Here is a 23,965-nt window from a genome sequence, read left to right as displayed (position 1 = left end):
AGATAGATAGATAGATAGATAGATAGATAGATAGATAGATAGATAGATAGATAGATAGAAAGGCGCTATATGATAGATAGATAGATAGATAGATAGATAGATAGATAGATAGATAGATAGATAGATAGATAGATAGATAGATAGATACATTTTCCCCAGGTGGAAATGTAGCTTTTTACACAAGGCCAGTAATGTAATTATATTTAAACACACAACACCCCCTCCCCGTTTAATATTCACACCAGAGTGACTAAAAAAAGAAACACTTCTGACTTGACTAAAGACAAAAAGAGCAGTACCAGTCCCGGTGCGGCGCTATACAGACAGAATTTGTGTTGGCATAACGGAGCCCCAGTCGCGTATCTTCACACACTTCTGCGGGCTGAAAGTCCTCCGTGCTGGTGTGTCACAGCGCGGATGTGCAGCTTTGCTCATAACGACCCTCACTTTGGTCTTCATTCTCTCCTTGGGTCCAGAGAGGGTGCCATAACTGTGCCTGCCTTCTTAACCAGCTTGTCGATTCGGTGGTGGTCTCTTGAAGTGAGGTGTAATCTATCCGTTACGTGCCGTGTAATCTGTCACACCTGCCAGTAACCTACTAGACATTCAAGATTTGTGTTCTTTCCACGTCTCAGGAACCTTTCCAGCGCTCAAAGTAACAAACTTCACGTGCAAAGACCCCTTTCCAGAACCCAAAGGTCCTTTGTCAATCAGTAAAGAACCATAAGGGGCCACTAAGGAACCAGTAAGGTGAAGAATGCAGAGAGCTACCGTGTGTGAGAAAACAGCCCGACTAAGGGACTCCTAAATATCCAAATAACAGCAAAGATGGTGAAATACCCGAAAATCTGCTTTACAACAACATCAATGAATGCTGGAAAAATTCTAAAAGAAAATAAAATTAAATCTTGAATTATTCCTTAGAGAGAGAGATTCTCTCTTTTTTAATTTAAGATAAGTTAAGAAATCGTTTTCCATTATTTATTTTATTATTACAGTACAGAGGATTAATGTTTATCTTGTAATGTCACCTTTATGTTTATTTACCTAAATTTGGGTTAATCCTAAATTAAAACATGTCCAAGTCATATAATAATAATAATAACAATATTAATAATAATAATAATAAAAACAGCTAAACACTTTTATAAAATAAGTGTCTGATGTTTTTTTCTCAGTTTTACAGAACTCACACCACATTATCGTCCCTAAACCGTACAGTGAATATTCTTTAATGATTAGATTAATAATTTGAAAAGACACTTCTTTTATTTTATTGATACGTCAATACTTTCCAGAGAAAGCGCACTCCAGCATATTCTGCCCTAACGTTTGTGTAACTCAGAATGTTTCTCGCGGCTCCATTTTCCTCACACGTTTAATCTTCTGTGACTTTCGTTCATTTCTGCAGATTCCCTTCCATAAAGTGTAATAATCGCTGCTGGAGTTGATTTTAAAACTATGGCATATTCCTGTGTCATATTTCGTGGTATCCTATATTTTCTGCAGATTCCAAATACGACTGAGTCCGGCAACGTGCAGTACCATTGCATGCTGCTACCCTCTCCTACTCCTCCAAATGCTACCTGGGCATTTTCGTTTTATTATTATTATTATTATAAATAAGACCCCCCAATCCTACCCATGACACTTAGTACTGTTAGCCCCCTGGTTTACATGGCGCTATAAAGGCTCCTTCATGCCTGCTGCTTTTCATCTTTACAGTCCGTCGCGTTCGTTTTCTTGGGCCAATACACGAATTGAACTTCTCTGTTTGAAGGTGGGTTCTTCGTAGGCGGTTTGTGGTTGGATATCTTTGATCTTCTTTATAGTGCCTTTCACATTATCTATCTATCTATCTATCTATCTATCTATCTATCATATAGCGCCTTTCCTATCCACTTATCCATCTATCTGTCATGTCACAAACAATTGCCTCACTAATATTAGTCGTCCCAATGCCGCTGTGACTATAGTTACGAAAGACGACGATTTACTTCTGAACTTTGTCGCTGCCAGTCTGTTTTTCCGCCTGTCGTCCATGTCGCACTTGATTTGCATGACTTGCGCGCCTGTCGCTATAAAGGACCGATGGCGTCCGTGATTTAATCAGAACGAACTCCTCGATGCTCCCTGCGATGATGTTCGTATTTTTCTGCTGTTGTCTGTCCTTCTGGATCGGAGGTAAGCATTCAAAGGTCCGGGAGAGCCATTTTCTTCCAAGCCCGACTGGCTTAACTGATCTTCTCATTTCGTTTTCTTGCAGGCGCCGCCTCTGCGCTGATTCAGCCCGCCAGTTTGAATGTCCCCGTCGGACAAACGGCCACCATTAATTGCTGGATTGGGAAAGGCGAGAGTCAGTACATGAGATGGTTTAAACAAATCCCTGGAGAGACACCTCAGCTTGTCCTGGAGTACAAACGGTTCAGCAGTGAGGCAAATTTTTACGGGAGCGGCTTCTCGTCCAGCCGCTTCACCAGCAAGAGCACAGACGAAGAGAACAACCAGCTGGTCATCAAGGCTACCGAAGTGGGCGACGCGGCGATGTATTACTGCGAGAAGTGGATGGCGGCAGAGAATCAGCATGTAGCACAGAGGCGCAGATCGGGACAAGAAGTGAGGGCTGAGCGCTGATTTCGTCGGACGCAGGAAGCGAAGGGACTCCGAGCTCCAATGGAGCGGAGCGACTCGACGTGCCTAAGCTGATGTCACAAGGGGTACTGACGGCGGCTGCGCATGTTGTGGATGGGCCGAAGAATCGCTGGGCGTGTCAAATTACGCGACAGCTGCTTGTCGACTTTGCCCGCCCCTTTATCTGACAGCCAATGATGTGCGAGTTCAGCGATGTCATCTTTTTTTTCGTTTTTCACTTCTGTTGTGGTCGGTAAAACACGAGACCCCATGCAGCCGGCTCCGTAGTCCTGCTCTTGAAAATGAAGATGTGAAAGCGGCTCTTCAGAGCGAGTCCACAGGGGAACTGTTTTTGGTTCCCAAATGGACCATCCAGATGAAGGTTCCAGAAAGAGCCTTTATTTATATATTTGGATCCACATCAGGTGTAATAAGTAACCATGAACAGATGATAACAGCTTTGTGCAACTGCAGGGGGCTCAGGTTTTTAATAACATTGCTTACAACACCACAGGCTCAGCTCAGGTGTCCTGTGAGGTAGCGCATACTAAACATGAAACATTTTCATTTTGTTCACACTTTAGGGATTTTTTTCAATGCCCAAATTCCATATGCAAAGAATCCTTCACAGAATGAAGCAATAGCTGAATAGAAAAAACACAACCCAGTGAAGTGCCATTGAAGAAGCCGGATTTTCCAAAAGACTCCCGCTGCAGTCCTCCAGAGCTCCGCTCCATTGACGAGGTGCTCGCTTTATATTACACCTTAGTGCTTTCACTTTGGTTAGGATTTGGGTTGGGGGAGGAGTTATGTAACAAGTCGAGTAAATCAGGTGACTCAAATCTACAATCCAATTGGCTCTCCAGCAAAGCTACTGAATGGCGGAGGTACAGAGGTCTGCAGCTGGACCCATCTTGGATTTTTAACAGTCTATGCATTGTACTGACGGATGAGTATTCATTGGTGCTCGTAAATAGTCCATCATATTACACACAATACCTGCGAATGCCCACAACAGCACGGCACACCCACAGACGCTCGTGATCGTGTCGTGAAGTGCTGGGCATTCTAAGAGTGATGCCATGGGGTGCGTTTACATGCGCCTCGATAACCCGCTTATTCACACAAACCTGAAATGCCAGTAAATCCTAACTCTGCTTGGAGAAACCTGGTCATTGGCCACCCGATTAATGGTGGTAGATTTCTCTGCAGGCCATTCCTTCAGCCACGTGGCTTGGGTTTTGCTCCTCGTTGGGACCCTCAATAGACAAGTGTGTGCCTTTTCTCAAATGTGCAATCAAAAAAACTGACGAGAGGTGGACTCCAAACAAGATGTGAAGAGCAATGGAGTGGGATACACCTGAGCTGAACGTCAAGGGTCACCAGAGCGGCTCGCAATGCTCGTGGCAGTGTAATGGCTCAGGGTTTTTTTCCGTTAACAAAATACAAATATTTCTAAAATTCTCTTTTGGGGTGTTGAGTGTCACTTGATGAGGGAGAAAAAGAATTCAGGAATTAGATGTGAAAATGTGAAGGATCTAAAGCCTTTCTGCAGGCACCGCGTGCCACGTAGAGAGACGTCTGTGCTGTCAAACATCAACTGCCAGGGAGTTCATCTTGGTCATGGACTGCACCCCTCACAGTGGGTGGCCGGACCCCTGTATTACCAGGCAGTTCGTGGAGTGGCAGCGACTCCACTTACAAGTTAATAGACTGAAAGGGGCTTCTTCACGTCAACATGGACGCCTTCTCCATTACAGCCGGGGCTCCTCTTACCATCCCGACTGTTATGTTTCAGCCAGCGTTCTCCCCCCAGCCACGGTTCAAATTCATTTATTTTGTTCGTTTTTGATTCTTGTGCTTGTGTTAATATTGTAAATCATTTCATTTCTACATGTCTATGCATCTGCTACTGTGTTCCATGTATTTTGTGGGGTGGTTCTCCAAAAGGCGGGGCTTATCTGAAAGACACTAACAGATAGATCGATAGATAGATAGATAGATAGATAGATAGATAGATAGATAGATAGATAGATAGATAGATAGATGAAAGGCACTATATGAGAGATAGATAGATAGATGAAAGGCACTATATGATAGATAGATAGATAGATAGATAGATAGATAGATAGATAGATAGATAGATAGATAGATAGATAGATGAAAGGCACTATATGAGAGATAGATAGATAGATGAAAGGCACTATATGAGAGATAGATAGATAGATAGATAGATAGATAGATAGATAGATAGATAGATAGATAGATAGATAGATGAAAGGCACTATATGAGAGATAGATAGATAGATAAAAGGCACTATATGATAGATAGATAGATAGATAGATAGATAGATAGATAGATAGATAGATAGATAGATAGATAGATAGATGAAAGGCACTATATGAGAGATAGATAGATAGATGAAAGGCACTATATGAGAGATAGATAGATAGATAGATAGATAGATAGATAGATAGATAGATAGATAGATAGATAGATGAAAGGCACTATATGAGAGATAGATAGATAGATAAAAGGCACTATATGATAGATAGATAGATAGATAGATAGATAGATAGATAGATAGATAGATAGATAGATAGATAGATAGATAGATAGATAGATAGATGAAAGGCACTATATGAGAGATAGATAGATAAAAGGCACTATATGATAGATAGATAGATAGATAGATAGATAGATAGATAGATAGATAGATAGATAGATAGATAGATAATTTTAATTTTAAAAATGACCTTTATTGTAAACAGTGACAAAAACATTAACAACACAATATACACATTCAATTTACATAAAAAACCAAACGTCATAATAAACAAGAGAGCCATACATCCGACCCCAACTACTCCCCTTTACACTCCTCCTACTCCGCACAATAATAACTACATGATGTTGATGCCCACCATTACTGTCTTGTTATTCCCAGTTGAACACCAGTTCACCCCCCTCCACAGCACACAGTACCTGTCGTGTCCCCCACATTTCGCTAAACATTTCTAAATTGTTTGTTAGTTTATGGTACATGAAATCAAGTTTCAGTCTACTTTTAATTAAAACTTTGAAGAGCAGCAGAGCGTCAGTCCCCATGAGGTTCTTCTCTTTGTTTCTCCTTGTTTTTAAAATTGCTAACTTGGCTTGTCCTAAGAGGAAGTTTCCAATAACACATTTATTCTTATTGTTTTGGTAATAATTAATACCAAAGATAAAACACATATTTGAGAACTTAAAACCAAATCCACCAAGAAGAAAGTCCAAGAACCTGAACAACGGCTTTAGCCGTTCACAGTGAATGAACAGATGAAAAATGGTTTCTCTCACAGTACAGAACGGACACTGGTCAGTCTCTGAAACTTTAATCGTAAACAGAAACGAGTTTGTGGCTAAGGCCGAGTGTGTTATCCTCCACTGCAGATCTCCAAGTCTTTTCTGCAATGGCAGTTTATAATAAGCTCTCCATGAAGGTGAGATGTTCTCAGAGACCTGCAGTTCTTTCCTCCATAGTGTGTCTGGTAACTCCTTCATTAGATTATAAAATGTCACTTTGACACACAGTTTATACAGTTCTTTTTTGGTAAACAGTTCAAAGTCTTTCTCGACTAGAGTACCAAAACGGAGAAGGTGCCCAGGCCTGTCAGTGTGGTCAGTGACATTTGGCCTCACGATAATGGCAGGCGATGCCATCTCTGCCTCTAGTTTGTCCTCACCTGTGAAATATTCGGCACACACACAACTCGCGCCTGACCTCCTCAATGCTGTTTTTACCTGGCTGAGAAAAAGTTCAACCAGGCGTATTGATCTGATGCCCAGGACTGTCGCTAGGTGGGCAGGGGTGTGCCAGCACCTCATATCTGTGTCAATCAGGTCACTTATTTTTAAAAGTCTATTGTTCAACAGAATAGATACAAAACAATCGGAAAGCAATAATGGGCATTCTATCATAGGGTTCCACACTAAAGGTTCTTCCATGAACCAATAAGTACTCTCCAGATTTAGCCTGGTCCTCCTGAGTTTTCTGTGCCAGATTTGAAGTGCGGATTGATAAAATTTTGGCAAATCAGACCAAACAAACACTGCATTGTTTAAGAAGAAAAAACGTTCTGCGAAATTGAAGCCTCTTACTCTACGAAATAAAGCAAAGGCCAGCTGTCTCCACGGCAGGTGCTCGGGTCCGTATAAGAGTCGATGTAACATTTGGAGTCTAAATGCCTCCATCTTGCTTAACAAGTCAATGAGTCCCTGACCACCTTCTTCTACAGGCAGATACAGGACACTACGCTTCACCCAATGTAGTCCATCCCAAAAGAACTCTAAAATAATGCTCTGGATGGTCTTGATGATAGATAAAGAGGGGTCAACACACTGCAACTTATGCCAGAACATGGAGGCTATCAAATTATTAATAATGAGGACCCTGCCACGACAGGAGATCTCCTTTTGAAGGTATCTCCATTTGTTCAGCCTGGCTTGAACTTTTTCTACCCAGTCTGCCCAGTTTTCTTCAGCGAAACCTCCCTGTCCCAAAAACACCCCCAGGTATCTGAAGACTCTTCTATTCCACTGAAGACCACAAGGCAGGTCTGGCGGGTCCCCATTCCTCCAGTTGCCAATTAAAAAAGCATTGCTTTTGTCCCAGTTAATCTTTGCAGATGACAGTTTCTCAAATTTATCCAGGCAATATTTCAGTGCTGTGATGTCTCCAGGATGACAGATAAACACTGACAAATCATCTGCATACGCGACCACCTTAAGGTTTAAGTTCGGGCACTGAGGGATGTTCAGACCTTGAAGGTGGATGCGAAGTTGCTGCAGTAGTGGCTCGATGGACAGCGAGAAGAGCATACCGGACAGAGGGCAGCCCTGATGTATCCCTCTGGTTACCTTGAAGGGGGCTGTTAACGTTCCATTGAGTTCCACGACACTAAAGACGTTGTGATATAAAAGTCCAATGTGCCTAATGAACGAAGGTCCAAAGCCAAAGGCCTTCAGAACTGCTAAAAGATACTTGTGGTCCACCCTGTCAAACGCCTTCTCCTGATCCAGCAATAAAAGTCCAGCGTCAAAACCAAAGAGTCTGGCCGCATCAATCACGTCTCGAACCAAGAAGATGTTGTCCAGAATACACCTGTTGGGTACACAGTATGTCTGCTCTAGGTTCACGATACTCGCCATGACTCCTCTTAACCGATTAGCCAGGGCTTTGGAGAAGATTTTATAATCCGCACATAGCAGGCTGACAGGACGCCAGTTCTTTAACTCCATGAGGTCTCCTTTTTTTGGGAGTAGTGTGATCACCGCTCTGCGACAGGAGAGGGGCATTTCACCCACTCGCAGACTTTTACTGAAAACCTCTGCCAGATCAGCGCCAAGGTGAGACCAAAAGGCTTTAAAAAACTCAACAGGCAACCCGTCGATACCTGGGGATTTACCAATGTTCAGTTCATTCAAGGCCGTAGTCAAGTCCTCCAGAGAAATCGTAGTTTCCAAGAAGTCCTTCTCTCTATCTGGAATCTGAGGCAAGTCTTGGAGAAAAACTGACGTCTCTAAAGGAACCTCTGCAATGTCCGCAGAAAACAGTCGCTGATAAAACTGATGTGCCCAGGCTCGAAGGGCTTCAGGCTCCAGCAGTTCCTGACCTTTGTCATTCTTTAAACAGGTAATAATCCTACTTTGGCCAACGGTTTTTTCCAAACTAAAAAAGAATTGTGTGGGAGCGTCCATCTGGGTGAGCGACTGCATTCTCGAGCGGACGAGTGCGCCGTTGACTTTCTTGTCCATGAGGTCTAACAATAATTGTTTCTTAGTTTCAAGGGACTCAAATGTGTTGCCATCAAAGTTAGAACATAAACCTGAATGAAGGTCTTCAATTTCCTTCTCCAGCTCCGAAATGGCCGCATTCACATCTCTGGTGGTCTGCTCAGTGTATTGTTGGCACAATACGCGTATTTCAGTTTTAGTACAATCCCACCATTGCCTCACTGAGCTGAAATTCTTCTTTTTGCATCTCCATTGAGTCCAGAAATACACGAAACAGTTGATAAAGTGGGGGTCTTTCAGTAGATTACTATTAAAGTGCCAGTAGGACTTGACAGAATGTGTAGAGAGAACAGAAACTCGAAGGAAAACGAGAGAGTGGTCAGATAAGGCAGTTGGAAGAATGGAGCAGTTAGTAATGAGATTACGGTGATGTTTGTGGATGTAAAATCTGTCAAGTCGGCCATAGAAAGCAGCCCAGCTGAGCCCTTCACCCACGTGTACTGTCGGACCCCCGGATGAAAACCTCTCCAAATATCAATGAGATTATTGTTGGTAACCACAGAACCCAATGCGATGACGGACCCCGGATGAGGTTCTAGCCCATTCCTGTCCAGCTGTGCATTATCTGTGCAATTAAAATCACAAACACCAGCTCATCATCCTCACACGTCTTCAGCACATCATTTAATACAGAGAAGCAGTGAGTTCTCTCAGTCCCTGAGTTTGGGGCGTACACATTAATAAACACCCACTTCATGTCCCCCATAAGTGCTTCTACCTTCATCAGCCTCCCCAGGATTAACTCCGAACAAACCGCCCTGTCTGGTACAAAACTTTTTGAAAACAGGATTGCGACACCGGCACTGATATTGGAGCCATGACTTAAATGTGCCACCCCCTGCCACTCTCTGTGCCAGTCAGACTGATTTGCCACGTCAGTGTGCGTTTCTTGAAGGAAGGTCACATTCATCTTTTTTTGTGCTAAGTGCTCAAATAGCGCCGTTCGTTTCACCAAATCTCTGCAGCCGTTTATAATTAAAGAGCACAAGGAATAGTCAGACATAATACAGGAGAGGAAAGTAGCAGTCAACAACACTGAGGTAACCCAAAAAACGGGGAATCGCATTAAAACTGCCATCATGATTGCGCTTCTAAAGAACGTTTCACCTTACAGATAATGTTCTTTAAGCGGACTCTCTCTTTGGTGGTCAGTCCTAGTTCAGCAGCCCGACGACGCACTTGTTTCGCAGAGCTCAGAAATAAATGAAGATTAGGAAAGTGTTCGACAATGTGGACCCCGCGCTTCCCTTCGAAAAACTCTAGGAAACGCAAAATGCTGTCCGTGCTGTAGGCCTCGTGTAAGCTCGAGTGAGATGACAGATCCACCCTGATCGACGGGTCAGATTCATTGCCGTCCACCCCTCCTTCCTCTCTCACTGAATTGTCATCGGCGTCTGTCTGCTGCGGATCACTAGCGGCGGCCTCTGCACTGGCAGTTTTCGTGCTCTTCTTGGCGCGTCCACCGCTGGTTGTTTGCTCTTTTCTCTTCCTGGTAACCGGCTTCACCAAACCGTGTTCACCGTCACCTTCATCAACGAGCATTTCACCATCGGCCCCCCTCTCGTGTGCTGTTCAATCAGCCAATGTCTGCACAGCCAGCGCGCTTTCCTCTGCCCCCCCTTGAGAAGGCGCGGCGCCTGAGTTCGTCTCTGGAGCGGAATCACTCTCGGTGGGTGTCTTTTGGTGATGTTCAGTAGAATCATCTTTACAATATTCAACCCCTGGTGCCACTTTAGATACTTCCTCCACCTCTTCATGGCCGACTTCAGCCTTCTTATTCCCATTAATTTCACCCATCTGATCGGCATTTGCCGTTGCGCCCGTAACCATTTCAACCCTCTGGTTTTGTGCAATCGCAGGTTCTCCGCTGGGCACTTCCGGCACCCCTGCTTCATGACCCGGGCCTGTGATGCCCTGTAATACTGTTATTTCACATTGATCATCAGCCGCTTCATCAGAATCATAACTCCGATCCGAAACGACGTGCTTCAAATCCGGAGAACGGCAGCCAAGCGGTATCATTACCAAGTCAGAAATGACTTCACCATATCTACGAAGTTCATTTAATAAAACCTCATTCTTCAAAAATGGTGGAACATTTGAAATTATAACTCTTTTAGCAGGAGTCGATAAAGGCAGCACCGGGACTAGCGAGCCGTTTATCACCAGGCCCTCCTGCACCAGAGTATGCACCATAGCTTCATCATTTAAAAATACCACAACCGTTTTATTCATGCGAGAGGCAGACTTTACGTTCTTACTACCCACTCTCTTCGCCACCTCAACAACACACAGCTCAACAGAGACCATCGGGTCCACAACCACCTTAATGCCGTTTTTACGGGAAAGGTGTTCAAAATTTCGCGGGTTAAGCCCTGGAGGCTTTGCTCGGGACGCGGCCGCGTCCTACAATTACAACACTCACTAACAATACACAACTGACTTTTAAAGAAATGGCAAATGAGCAAAAAATCTGTATATATCAAATTGATAGTAAAGAAAGATAGAAAAAAGAAAAACGAGAAAATACTCACAGAGACCCTCCAGGAACGAAACCGCCAACAACCACGCCCACCCCAGACCAGAGTAATCGACAGACAGAGGTTCAACAGATTATAGATAGATAGATAGATAGATAGATAGATAGATAGATAGATAGATAGATAGATAGATAGATAGATAGATAGATAGATGAAAGGCACTATATGATAGATAGATAGATAGATAGATAGATAGATAGATAGATAGATAGATAGATAGATAGATGAAAGGCACTATATGAGAGAGATAGATAGATAGATAGATAGATAGATAGATAGATAGATAGATAGATAGATAGATAGATAGATAGATAGATAGATGAAAGGCACTATATGATAGATAGATAGATAGATAGATAGATAGATAGATAGATAGATAGATAGATAGATAGATAGATAGATGAAAGGCACTATATGATAGATAGATAGATAGATGAAAGGCACTATATGATAGATAGATAGATAGATAGATAGATAGATAGATAGATAGATAGATAGATAGATAGATAGATAGATAGATGAAAGGCACTATATGAGAGATAGATAGATAGATAGATAGATAGATAGATAGATAGATAGATAGATAGATAGATAGATAGATAGATAGATGAAAGGCACTATATGAGAGAGAGATAGATAGATAGATAGATAGATAGATAGATAGATAGATAGATAGATAGATAGATAGATAGATGAAAGGCACTATATGATAGATAGATAGATAGATAGATAGATAGATAGATAGATAGATAGATAGATAGATAGATAGATAGATAGATGAAAGGCACTATATGATAGATAGATAGATAGATAGATAGATAGATAGATAGATAGATAGATAGATAGATAGATAGATAGATGAAAGGCACTATATGAGAGATAGATAGATAGATAGATAGATAGATAGATAGATAGATAGATAGATAGATAGATAGATGAAAGGCACTATATGATAGATAGATAGATAGATAGATAGATAGATAGATAGATAGATAGATAGATAGATAGATAGATAGATAGATAGATGAAAGGCACTATATGAGAGATAGATAGATAGATAGATAGATAGATAGATAGATAGATAGATAGATAGATAGATAGATAGATAGATGAAAGGCACTATATGAGAGATAGATAGATAGATAGATAGATAGATAGATAGATAGATAGATAGATAGATAGATAGATAGATAGATAGATGAAAGGCACTATATGAGAGATAGATAGATAGATAGATAGATAGATAGATAGATAGATAGATAGATAGATAGATGAAAGGCACTATATGAGAGAGATAGATAGATAGATAGATAGATAGATAGATAGATAGATAGATAGATAGATAGATAGATAGATAGATAGATAGATAGATAGATAGATATATGTGAAAGGCGCTATATAAGATGTAAACAGATTTAGTTATTACTGAAGATCAAAGACATCCAGCTACAGACCGCCTGGCAAACCCCACCCTGGCACAGAGAGTTGCCCCCGGCCCACGTCTCTCTTCCTGAGTCACAGCTCCACACTGAGTGGCCCCTGAACGTCTGACTGTTGGATTCTCTCACGTCGTCCTTCTTGCTGTTCCTGTTCATTCTGCTCATTCATTTTTGTTTGCGCCACTTTCCTGGTATTTGCTCTCTTTATACCTCTGAAGGATACGTTTGGTTTTCTTCTACTATGTTCCATGTATTTTGTGGTTGGTTCTCCAAAAGGGACCACCTGCCCATCACCATCAAGGGGCTGCTGCCCTCTGCCCTATAATGGCTGGTAAAACAAGCAGTCCCTTGCGGTTCATTGAACACGTTTGATATTTTTGGTGAGTTGTAACGGTTGTCACATATTTTGTGTGCTTTTAACTGTTTCTGCTGCTCGCTCCCTTTAGCGTTTGTCTTAAGTGATATCTCTTTAAGGGGAGCAGGGGGCCAAACCACACCTGTGAGTCCTTGCCAAAACGCGCTGTGGTGTGACGTAAGGAGTACTGACATTAAAAGGCAAGGAGGCGCATATTTTAAAGGAAGGAGAGAGAAGAAAGATTGTTTAAAGAAGGAGCTGGGAAGGTGATTAGGGAAGAAGCTATTGGTGAAGCACATAAGGCTCTGTAATAATAACAGTTGGGCGCACGGAAAAGGAGTGCTGGCTAATCTGAGAGGACCTTCAGAGCGCACGGCTTTACTTTGCATTTGTGATGCGGGCGTCAGCCATACACGAATGCCAATGCTGAGACACCCGGGTGAGACGGACTTCAACTTCCAACAAAAGAATCGTCGACAGGCCGGTGAGATCACTTCTTCTACATATAGATACAGTATACGAGTCAGCAGAACATATCTGACTTGACCGCTGGATTTATCGCAGGCCACATGGACTTTAAACTTAAAACAAAGTTAATATAAAAGGGACTGGGGAATGTGTGGGGGAGTGGGAGGGGGGGTGTCTAATTTATATTCGTATACAGATGTACTGTATATATAGGGGTATGTACTGTGAATATATTTGTGCTGTCTGTAAATAGGGTATGTTTCCATTTTTCTTTCTTTCTTTCTTTCTTTCTTTCTTTCTTTCTTTCTTTCTTTCTTTCTTTTCTGTTTCGCTGTTTTTTGGGGAGTATATTCTAGAAGTGTTTAAGGGGGTGGCATATTAATTAGTGTTTGTTTAGTTGTTACAGATTTGATGAGGATTGGTTAAAGGGTGTTTTTTGTTTGATTGATTTATAATTCTATTCTTTTTGTTTGTTTAAATAATTGTTGGGTTGTTATTTCCTTTTATAAATTCATAAAAGACAACTCCAGCTGAGGACATCAAATTGGGGCTAAGGTTCTGTCTGGTTCTGTTTCTAATAGAATTATTGTTCCTAAGAGTGTGTGCCGGGCTCCTCGTCCAACTTAAGAGGACCTCGCCACACACTCATGAAGATTTCTTGTGCCTTTTGTGATTTCCTGGACGTGTGACACTAAAGCTTGTAAATAAAGCACCAGGACTTGGGGACCCACCAGTATGCTGTGTAGCTGAAGTGCAGTCTTATTGACTGATATGGAGATCCAAAAGCTGGGACTGACTGAATGGGAAACAACAGCCTTTTATAGCAGAGGAAGAGGAAGGGCAGTGATGTCATCAGAGGGGTCAGACGTGAGGCCAGGAACAGGTGGAAGTGACTGCTTTAGGTGGTCTTTTCTTTAGAAGTTCTGTAAAAAGAGGAGAAGAGGCATTGATACTCAACGCCAACCCCTGGTCTCAGTGCCCCGTTTTGACCCCTTTGACTGCCTCCCAAGTGCACGTGTGTGACAAGCTCTGTTTTTGACCATTCTTGCTGGGTATGTGGCGGTGGGATTGCCTTTTCAACGCCTTTTGACCTTCTTGGAGCTTATTGTCAAGATGAACATTTTTTTAAAATGAAATCTTTTATTCATAAAGACCCGTTTGCCCTTTCATTACTAGCCAGGGTTTGATGGGTTTCCCCCTCTAGTGGGCATTTGGAGGTATTTTTGGGGCTCGGTTTGCTGATGCAGACAGAGCTGAGGGGGGTGTAATGTCACTTACTGGGGCCAAATTAAGGACACAGCAGGGGAAGGGGAGAGATGGTGACACGTTTCTGATATGGTCTGCACCCCCCCTCGTACGATGATGGAGATGAAGAGCAGCAGAATCACTTCCCAGTCGCCTCCAGCTCTGCCTCTCCCAGCCAACACCAGAAAAAAGCCTCATCACAGGAAACGAGTGCCGTTCTGGTCAAAGCGCAGCTCCTGTGTCAAGGGCCTCATTATCATTATTTTCATTTTCTTCCATTATTTTTACAATACTGTTCTGATCATTTATTATTTGTCTAATTATGTATCATCTGTTAATTTTATTCTCTTTAGTTATTATGTAGTGTCTCTCTGTGTGTATTGTGCTTTTCTGCTGCTTCTTGTATTTTGTGGGTGGACCCACCTGTCCATCACCATTAAGGGACCGCCCCCAGTGTCTTTTATAAATGCATGCTGGGAACTGAAGTCCAGGCAGTTTGTTGGTTTCTCATTGTGAGTTTTGTTCCCCTCTTTGTATTTCTGGCTTCCTTCTACTTTCACCTTCAGATTAAGGATTTTCTTTATGGATTCAGGTTGGGATTTGGTGTTAATCGGATCGCCTGGTTGGCACCACTTTTTTGATTCCTTTGCGGAGCCTTTGTTTTGTTTTTGTTCGAAAAGATTCTTTGGAGAGACACTTTTACACTCAAGCCAACAGTTTTCCATGGTTTCCCATTTTCTCTTGAGAGATGTTTTGCATTATTGAGGATTCTTGGTATACTTCTGAACTAAAATTAAAAGCACACTTTGGCCCGGTGGAGGATGAAGCCTGGCACTTTAGTGGAAGTAGGCTGCCTTCTTGTGCACCTCCTCTGGACAGGCTGGTGAGGATCAGGCCTGCTTCCTCGGCTGTGTTTGGAGATCTTACAAGGCTTTGGTGAGTTTAGGAGAAAGGAGCATAACGGATGTGACCAACAAGAGACTTCAGTTAGCAAGCATTGTAGCCTCCTGCGACTCCTTTCTTTGAAGGCTTTCATTTCCTATCTGAGTTTCTTTCTTCAGACGCCTTAGAAAGCTTCTTGAGCTCAGAAGGTGAGTCACACAACAGTCTGGGCATCCAGATGACATTCAGCCGTCATTGTGTCTTTGTGCTCTTCTCTCTAATATCACAGATGTGATCCACCAACAGCCAGACATCAGACTGAAGGCTGAGCTTCACCAGCACCTATGGTGAGCCTTGGAAATTCAGTGAAGTGAAGTGAAGTGAAGTGAAGTGAAGCGGTTTGTCTGTGATCACAGCAGGAAAAGGAACAAAAAACACAAGAAACAAAAAGACGCAAACACAACAGTGAATTATACAAATGAGGGCAGAACACACAACTCCGCACCTGTGGGCCTGGGTGCTGCCACCTCTCCTGCCCATTTCTTTTAGGGGTCTTCCAAACCAGGCGGGTTTTTGTACAAGCAGTGCGCCCCACTCAATCATGGTGGGTATTCGGAGGAGGCACCAAGCTAATCATCGAAGGTAAGCTCAGACATCTCTCCTCGGGCGCGGGGTATTGTTGGATAAATGTCTTTCATTTTAAAACATCAGCGTATGGTCTGTTATTGTATTTACTACAAATAAGAGAGCCTGGTGACTCAGCTTAGACGTGATATGAGATGAAGAAGACGTCGCCGTATTGTCTTCACTCTTTGATGGTGGCTATATGCTTCTGTGAATTAGTTTGTGACAGACAGTTATTAAAAGTGCTCTACAATAGATAGATGTGAAAGGCACTATATGATAGATAGATAGATAGATAGATAGATAGATAGATAGATAGATAGATAGATAGATAGATAGATAGATAGATAGATGTGAAAAGGCACTATATAATAGATAGATAGATAGATAGATAGATAGATAGATAGATAGATAGATAGATAGATAGATAGATAGATGTGAAAGGCACTATATAATAGATAGATGTGAAAGGCACTATATAATAGATAGATAGATAGATAGATAGATAGATAGATAGATAGATAGATAGATAGATAGATAGATGAAAGGTACTATATAATAGATAGATAGATAGATAGATAGATAGATAGATAGATAGATAGATAGATAGATAGATAGATAGATAGATAGATGAAAGGCACTATATGATAGATAGATAGATAGATAGATAGATAGATAGATAGATAGATAGATAGATAGATAGATAGATAGATGTGAAAGGCACTATATAATAGATAGATAGATAGATAGATAGATAGATAGATAGATAGATAGATAGATAGATAGATAGATAGATAGATAGATAGATAGATAGATAGATGAAAGGCACTATATGATAGATAGATAGATAGATAGATAGATAGATAGATAGATAGATAGATAGATAGATAGATAGATAGATAGATGAAAGGCACTATATGGTAGATAGATAGATAGATAGATAGATAGATAGATAGATAGATAGATAGATAGATGAAAGGCACTATATGATAGATAGCTAGATAGATAGATAGATAGATAGATAGATAGATAGATAGATAGATAGATAGATAGATAGATAGATAGATAGATAGATAGATAGATAGATAGATAGATAGATAGACTCGAGTGGTTTTTTTGTTAATACTTTTATTTTTTCTCTGCTTAGTTTCAGCACAAACCAAAGCAGGTGAGTTTTTAAATATGAATGGATGAATTAACGTTAGTTTGCTAGTTTTTTCTTTAATTTGGTTTATTATTATTATTAGCTGAAATACCCGGCGTTGCCCGGGAGGAAAATACAGTTTTATTTTCAAATTGTGTGAGAAAAATATCATTAAAATAAACACAACTTTAAAAATAAAAATAAATTAAAAAACAATGAAGACTGACTAATGTGCTTGTATTGTTCACTGCAGTGCCTTGTTATGTACGTGTAACACCAACTCGTTCTGCGATGTGCGACACAAATGACATTTCGTTCACAAACATCGCAAAGGGAGCCGCTGAATCCACAAAATAAATATAGGAGGTTTATGGTAGTTAAAAATAAAATTGCTTACTTATCTTATATATAACATAATAGATAGCCTCTATTCATCAAAATCTAATCGCAGAATACGTTCACGGTAAAGTGTAAAAACGGTGGGAAAAGCGGCGCCTTTATTAAAGGTTTCTTTGACGGATTCGTTGTTGTTCTGTGGTGTAGTGATGCGCTTTTACTTGCAGAAATTCTGATCTGAAGAAAAAAAAAATTCAATTAACTGAATATTGTTATTAGGTTGATTTAATTCCATTAGCACTACAACATTGTTACAGTAAGAATAATGCAAGATGAAAATATAGTTAACAAAAATAAACATTAAACGACAAACAAATAATACGACATGATAAATATTTCATGATAAAACTGTCGGCTGCTTTTACTGAGCACACCTGAAAGGCTCTGGATGATAACACACAATACTTGACCGCAAGATTGTGAAAATCTGCTTTATATATAATAATATCAGATTGTGGCTGATTGTTGGAGACGTGTTCACTGGAAGGTGCTTTGTGGAATAAAAACTCTTTATCGTATTTATATTCTTATATTGTGGACCGTATTGGAGCTCTCTGGCGGCCCCTTGTGGTCACTAAGCGTCAACCGGATGATAACATAAATACAAGTCCGCACAGATTGTTAGTCTGCTTTATATATTTAGACTATTATTATTATTATTATTATTATTATGACCCTCATTGTTTAGAATTTCCATTTGCTGAGCGGTGGCCATGTGACTTTACTCCCGTGCCCCAGAGACGAGTGTTTTTGGGTCATTCGCCGACTCTAAAGTGACGCGGTGTGAGTGTTGGTGTGAGCCTGAGTGTGTCCCGTGGTGGCTGATTCCTTACATTGAACTTAATGTTGCTGTCATAAACCTCACAGACTTTGAATTACTGTCTCCAGAGAACGGAAGGACCACTGCAGGCTGTAGAAGACGTTAAAATGTCCTTTTCCTCTCCTGTTGTGTGGCTCAGGTTCAAGTTTACTGTCACGTGTACAGAGTCCAATGCATGCCATCTAAGATCAGTGACAATGACACAGTCCCAGCAAAGAAGAACGCATAGCATGCAACACACACACACACACACACACACCCCTCATAGACGTGTCCTCAAAAATGTCACAGCGCGACTCCCTTCACAGACTGCAGGTCTGTAAACCGCGTGGTTTCTGCTTCGGCCCCACCAGACTGCACGTCCCCTGCCACTTTATGCTTCAGTTGTTTAGGGTGCTGCACACATGAAGGCTCAGCCTCCATTACTGAGAGAGTCAGTCAGTCAGTCATCGTCCAACCCGCCATGTCCTAACTACAGGGTCACGGGGGTCTGCTGGAGCCAATCCCAGCCAGCACAGGGCACAAGGCAGGAAACAAACCCCAGGCCGGGCGCCAGCCCACCACAGTGCTGAGAGAGTGTCACATCCTAAATGTGGCGGTGAGGCTGTGAGACACCAGAGTGTGACAAGTCTGTGCAGAGCTTCAGATCTGGAAATGTCCAGAAGGTGGGGATGCGTCCACGAGGAACCTGCCAAGATTCTCACTGTTGACAAGTAAGACGTCACTGTGCTCAGTGACAATATGGACATCATGATACATGTAGGGAGGACAGGGTTAGAACATTGAAGGCCGGATTAAGACCCCCACCGGCCGCAGGTCACTTGGCTCCTTAACGAAGAGCCGTTCGTACTTTCAGCCATGCAGCATGTGGACACCCGGTCATTTAAAGCAGCACAGCATGTCTCACTTATGGGGGTTCCCCCCTCGGTAATTTCGACTCTCTGATGCTCAGTCGTTTCATTTAAGGGTGAAAAGGCTCGTGGACACACACCCAGAATGCCCTGATGCCAGATCCTCTCGTGAGGACATTCAAACAGTTTCGATAAGAAGGGGCCATTCGGCCCAACAACGTGCTCTACTGCTGTCCTCCTAATTACTTCACAATAACCTCAAGTCCAGAGTTGAAGCCCCCTGCTCTCCAGCCCACTACCCAGGGCCATCTTAACAGCATTATAGACCCCCTGGGGCCCGACCTACACAGCCACTCAGCAGGTCACAGCATACAGAGAGTAGCGTGGGGCCCGTGGTGCCCAGCGTGCCCATGCATTAAGATGGCCCTGGCACCACCTGCTCATTTATTCCACGTGTCTGTGGTTCTCTTCATGAAGATACATCTTCCTAACATTTGTGAAACGTTCACACCTAAGTTCCTCACCATGTCCCCGTGTTCTTGTTGAAGTATCTCTTTTAGTGTCGCACTATTAGCACAAATGTGTGTGTGTGTGAATGTAAAAGGGTGCTGACCCCAAAATGGAGGCCGACTGAAGCTGACCAGTGCCAGAGCTGCTCAGAAACTCACAGCAGCAGTGACCACAAAGAGATGTCTCAGGCCTTCCTCTCAGCGACGCTTCATCGGTCTCAAAGGACTTCCATTTCAGCGTGAGCATTTTTAAACTTAAAAATAAAAACACAATGACCCGAGAATTAAAAGTACGTTTGTTTGTGTGTTTTGGATTTCAGATACTTCACGTCCTTCACCGTCTATCAAGGTGTTTGGCCCCATGGATGAGGAGATCTCCACGAATGGCTTGATCACTCTGGTGTGTCTCACCACAAACCTCTCTGTGCCCTTTGCTGAAGTGAGCTGGACAGCCAGTGGAGTGAAGGTGACATCTGGGGTGACAACAAGCCTGGCTGCCAAGCACAATGACGGCACCTTCTCCATCAGCAGCTACCTGAGCCTGCTGGCCATAAAGCGGACCAGCACTGGGGTGAAGTTCTCGTGTGAAGTGAGGCCAGAAGGGAGCGGCTCCAGGGCTGTGGCGCATTTGGACGACACCCGCTGTTAGACTCCACGCCTGACGCTAACGTGGGCTCAGAGGCTGAGCCTGAGGTGGCATCTTTCACTTGTCTTCTCCTTTAATGAATTTGAAGTTGGTTAGGAAATAAACATCATTGATGTCCGACACGACTGTAAACGTCATGATGAATAAATCATTCTAAACCTTCACATCTTCTTGTCTTTTAATGCTTTGGCTGAGGTTGTAGTGGCCAGTCTTGTGAGCAACTTGACTCCGTGGAGCTCTTCATGCCCCTCACTATTATTGTGTTTGTTATTTTGGATGACATGTGCTGCCTGGTGGGTCAATGCTGGGTAGATGTGCTGTATAAGCCCCCCAAGTGCTCATGGGCAGCTACGTGAAGCAAAGTGAAACTTCTGTGCAGCTGCTTTATAGCCCCCCTCATGTATGATTTACCTGTTTGTGGACAGCTGCCTCAAATAACTTACTAGCTGGACATTAGAATGGACAAGAAATTTGATAAGCGAGAGATCATTCATCCATTTGTCACTTGTCTGTTTAGCTGATAGCTAAGCTGTCCTCAAATCTCATTCAGATCCTTCTTAAAGTTTCTACCTCAACTCCATGGCTTGGTAGTTTATTCCAGATTCCCACCTTTAGTCCTGAATGCCCTTCCCCTTAAGTTCCATTGGTGTCCCCGAGTAGGTGATTCACCATTAACCTGAAAGAATTCTGCTGAATCTACTCCAGCAACGGCTTTGAGGATTCTGAAGACCTGCTCGAGGACCCCATGCAGTCACCTCTACCCAGAACTTAACAGGCTTCATTGTCTGAGTCGGTGTGTTATTGTGGTATCTCCCGCTACTTACCCTTTACCTACGGGCAAGTGTACTCATCAGATTCATTACCAGGTTGATCTTCTGTTGTTAACCCTTAAGGTTAACACACACACACACAGACCCTAAATACACACACACACAGCTGGTTAACCTCCAGCACCTTAATCCACACAAGCGCTTTAGGAATAGCACAGCCTGCCACTCTCTCAGGACTTCAAGGGACTTCCTTATTATCGGCACAAACAACATGCATGTTTTAATGATATCTGACTATCAGCCCCTCATGGACCCCGTGGTCATCAGAGGTGACTGTGTGCAGAGAGTGCAGACCAATACATACCTGGGAGTGCAGCTGGATGATAAACTGGACTGGACTGCCAATACTGATGCTCTGTGTAAGAGAGGACAGAGCCGACTATACTTCCTTAGAAGGCTGGCATCCTTCAACATCTGCAATAAGATGCTGCAGATGTTCTATCAAACAGTTGTGGCGAGTGCCCTCTTCTACACGGTGGTGTGCTGGGGAGGCGAAGAAGGACGCCTCATGCCTGGACAAACTGATGAGGAAGGCAGGCTCTATTGTAGGCATGGAGTTGGACAGTCTGACATCTGTGGCAGAGCGACGGGCGCTGAGCAGACTCCTGTCAATCATGGAGAATCCACTGCATCTACTGAACAGGATCATCTCCAGACAGAGGAGCAGCTTCAGCGACAGACTGCTGTCACCGTCCTGCTCCACTGACACACTGAGGAGATCGTTCCTCCTCCACACTATGTGACTCTTCAATTCCACCCATCGGGGGGTAAACGTTAACATTATATAAAGTTATTGTCTGTTATACCTGCATTATTATCAATCTTTAATTTAATATTGTTATTATCAGTATGCTGCTGCTGGAATATGGGAATCTATAATAATAAAAGGCAAAGCCCTCACTGACTCACTCACTCACTGACTGACTCACTCATCACTAATTCTCCAACTTCCCGTGTAGGTGGAAGGCTGAAATTTGGCAGGCTCATTCCTTACAGCTTACTTACAAAAGTTAGGAAGGTTTCATTTCGAAATTCAAAGCGTAATGGTCATAACTGGAACATATTTTTTGTCCATACACTGTAATGGAGGAGGCGGAGTCACGTATCGCGTCATCACGCCTCCTACGTAATCACGTGAACTAAAAACAAGGAAGAGATTTACAGCACGAGTCACACGCGGGAACGAAGGTAAATGACGTTAATTTTTGACTGTCTTTTAATACTGTGTAAGCATACATATTAACACATGTGCAATTAAACGTGTGCATTTACGGGGTGATTTCTCAGGCTTAAAAGCTCACCTTTTATCAAACGCGGGAAGAAAGGTAACTGACGTTGTTCACTGTCTTGTAATACTGTGTAACCATACATATTAACACATGTCCAATTAAACGTGTGCATTTACGCGGTGATTTCTCAGGCTTAAAAGCTCGCCTTTTACTAAAAAGGTAAATGCAAAACTATTTTCAATCAGTTTATTGAAACCCTCCCGTTAAGGATTGCAATAACATATTCGCGAGATAAAAGAACAAAGTAGGGGGAAATGGAGGAACAGCCGCAAACAGCGAAGAGCAAAAAATTAATTAAACAATTGAGAACGGAGCGAGTTAAGCATACAAGCATGTTCATAAGGGAAACAAAGCACGGTGTAAAACGTAAGTTTAAATTAAGTTTATAGAAACGCTCCCGCTGCGGATTGCAATAACATATTCGCGAGATAAAAGTTTAATGAGAAGACGCGAGGTATAAACGAACCACACGCCGTGGCGCAACGTTAGGGGCAACAGTTTCAACCATTCTATGATCTGCTTCTCGCAACTGAAAGACGGCACATGGTGGATGTTAGCCGACTTGCTGACCGCAATGTTAGGGGCTTCAACTATGGCGCTGACGCCACATCTCAGTGCCAACACTTTGCAGACTGTACTTAAAAGACACGCCCTCCTCACTGGACAGTTAAAAACACCAATCAAACTAACGATGACATCAAGTATTACCCAATCAAAACTAGGAAAGGAGGCATCTTCATAAAATGCGTGTGGGATGATTTGCATGACACGCTGCTTTAAAAAAAAAATGATAAAAAAAAATACGGGATAAATCCCGTCCAGTATTGATTCAAAACGGGACGCGCAATTTATGTGAATGTATGTATGTATATATCTATGTCTATATATATATATATGTAGATATGTAAATTTGTATATGTATATATATGTTTATGTGGATGTGTATATACGTATGTATATGTACATATGTGTATATGTAGATATGTATATATATATGTATATATATGTTTATGTGTGTGTGTGTGCATATTATATATATATATGACAGCAACACTCATAACAATGACAACACAATTACATTGACAATCATGTTACGTTATTTTTAAAATGTTTCCTTTACTTTTTCATAACCTCTTTAACACACTACTTCTCCGCTGCGAAGCGCGGGTGTTTTGCTAGTTATTAATAAAGTATCTATCTATCTATCTATCTATCTATCTATCTATCTATCTATCTATCTATCTATCTATCTATCTATCTATCTATCTATCTATCTATCTATTAACCATTTATCAGCCAAGAGCGCCTTACTTGACGTCCTGTTCCCTACTATTAGGTGCAGCTCTCACCCTCAGCCTTAATAAACCTCACAGCACAAAGCGTATGGCAAACCTCCGGCTGCACCAGGTGCTCAAAGAAATCGACCTTGTTACTTCAATCACTCCAGACATGAAGACAAA

General features: G+C 42.2%; 1 protein-coding gene across 1 annotated transcript; it reads left to right on the top strand.

Moving 5' to 3' along the window:
* The first annotated feature begins 1,967 nt into the window (after positions 1 to 1,967).
* LOC114663205 (uncharacterized) lies at positions 1,968 to 20,550 on the top strand. The gene is made up of 6 exons (XM_051935434.1): positions 1,968 to 2,184; positions 2,267 to 2,616; positions 7,937 to 8,020; positions 10,048 to 10,150; positions 15,880 to 16,038; positions 20,061 to 20,550. The coding sequence occupies exons 1-6, from the start codon at positions 2,127 to 2,129 to the stop codon at positions 20,387 to 20,389; spliced, it is 1,083 nt and encodes a 360-aa protein (XP_051791394.1). The 5' UTR covers positions 1,968 to 2,126; the 3' UTR covers positions 20,390 to 20,550.
* Positions 20,551 to 23,965: the final 3,415 nt, after the last annotated feature.

Source organism: Erpetoichthys calabaricus, chromosome 12 (genome assembly GCF_900747795.2).
Source record: "Erpetoichthys calabaricus chromosome 12, fErpCal1.3, whole genome shotgun sequence".
In the NCBI taxonomy this organism is placed as follows: Eukaryota; Metazoa; Chordata; class Cladistia; order Polypteriformes; family Polypteridae; genus Erpetoichthys; species Erpetoichthys calabaricus.
The sequence above is the reverse complement of the archived record's forward strand: the minus strand, read 5'-3'. Positions and strand labels throughout refer to the sequence as shown.

Excerpts from the sequence above, each read along its gene's own strand:
- LOC114663205 (XM_051935434.1), top strand. The coding sequence starts at position 2,127 with ATGCTCCCTGCGATGATGTTCGTATTTTTCTGCTGTTGTCTGTCCTTC. Across the intron at positions 2,617-7,936 it reads GGCGCAGATCGGGACAAGAA|TGTGATCACCGCTCTGCGAC; the intron begins GTGAGGGCTGAG and ends TTTTGGGAGTAG. Across the intron at positions 16,039-20,060 it reads CACCAAGCTAATCATCGAAG|ATACTTCACGTCCTTCACCG; the intron begins GTAAGCTCAGAC and ends TTTGGATTTCAG.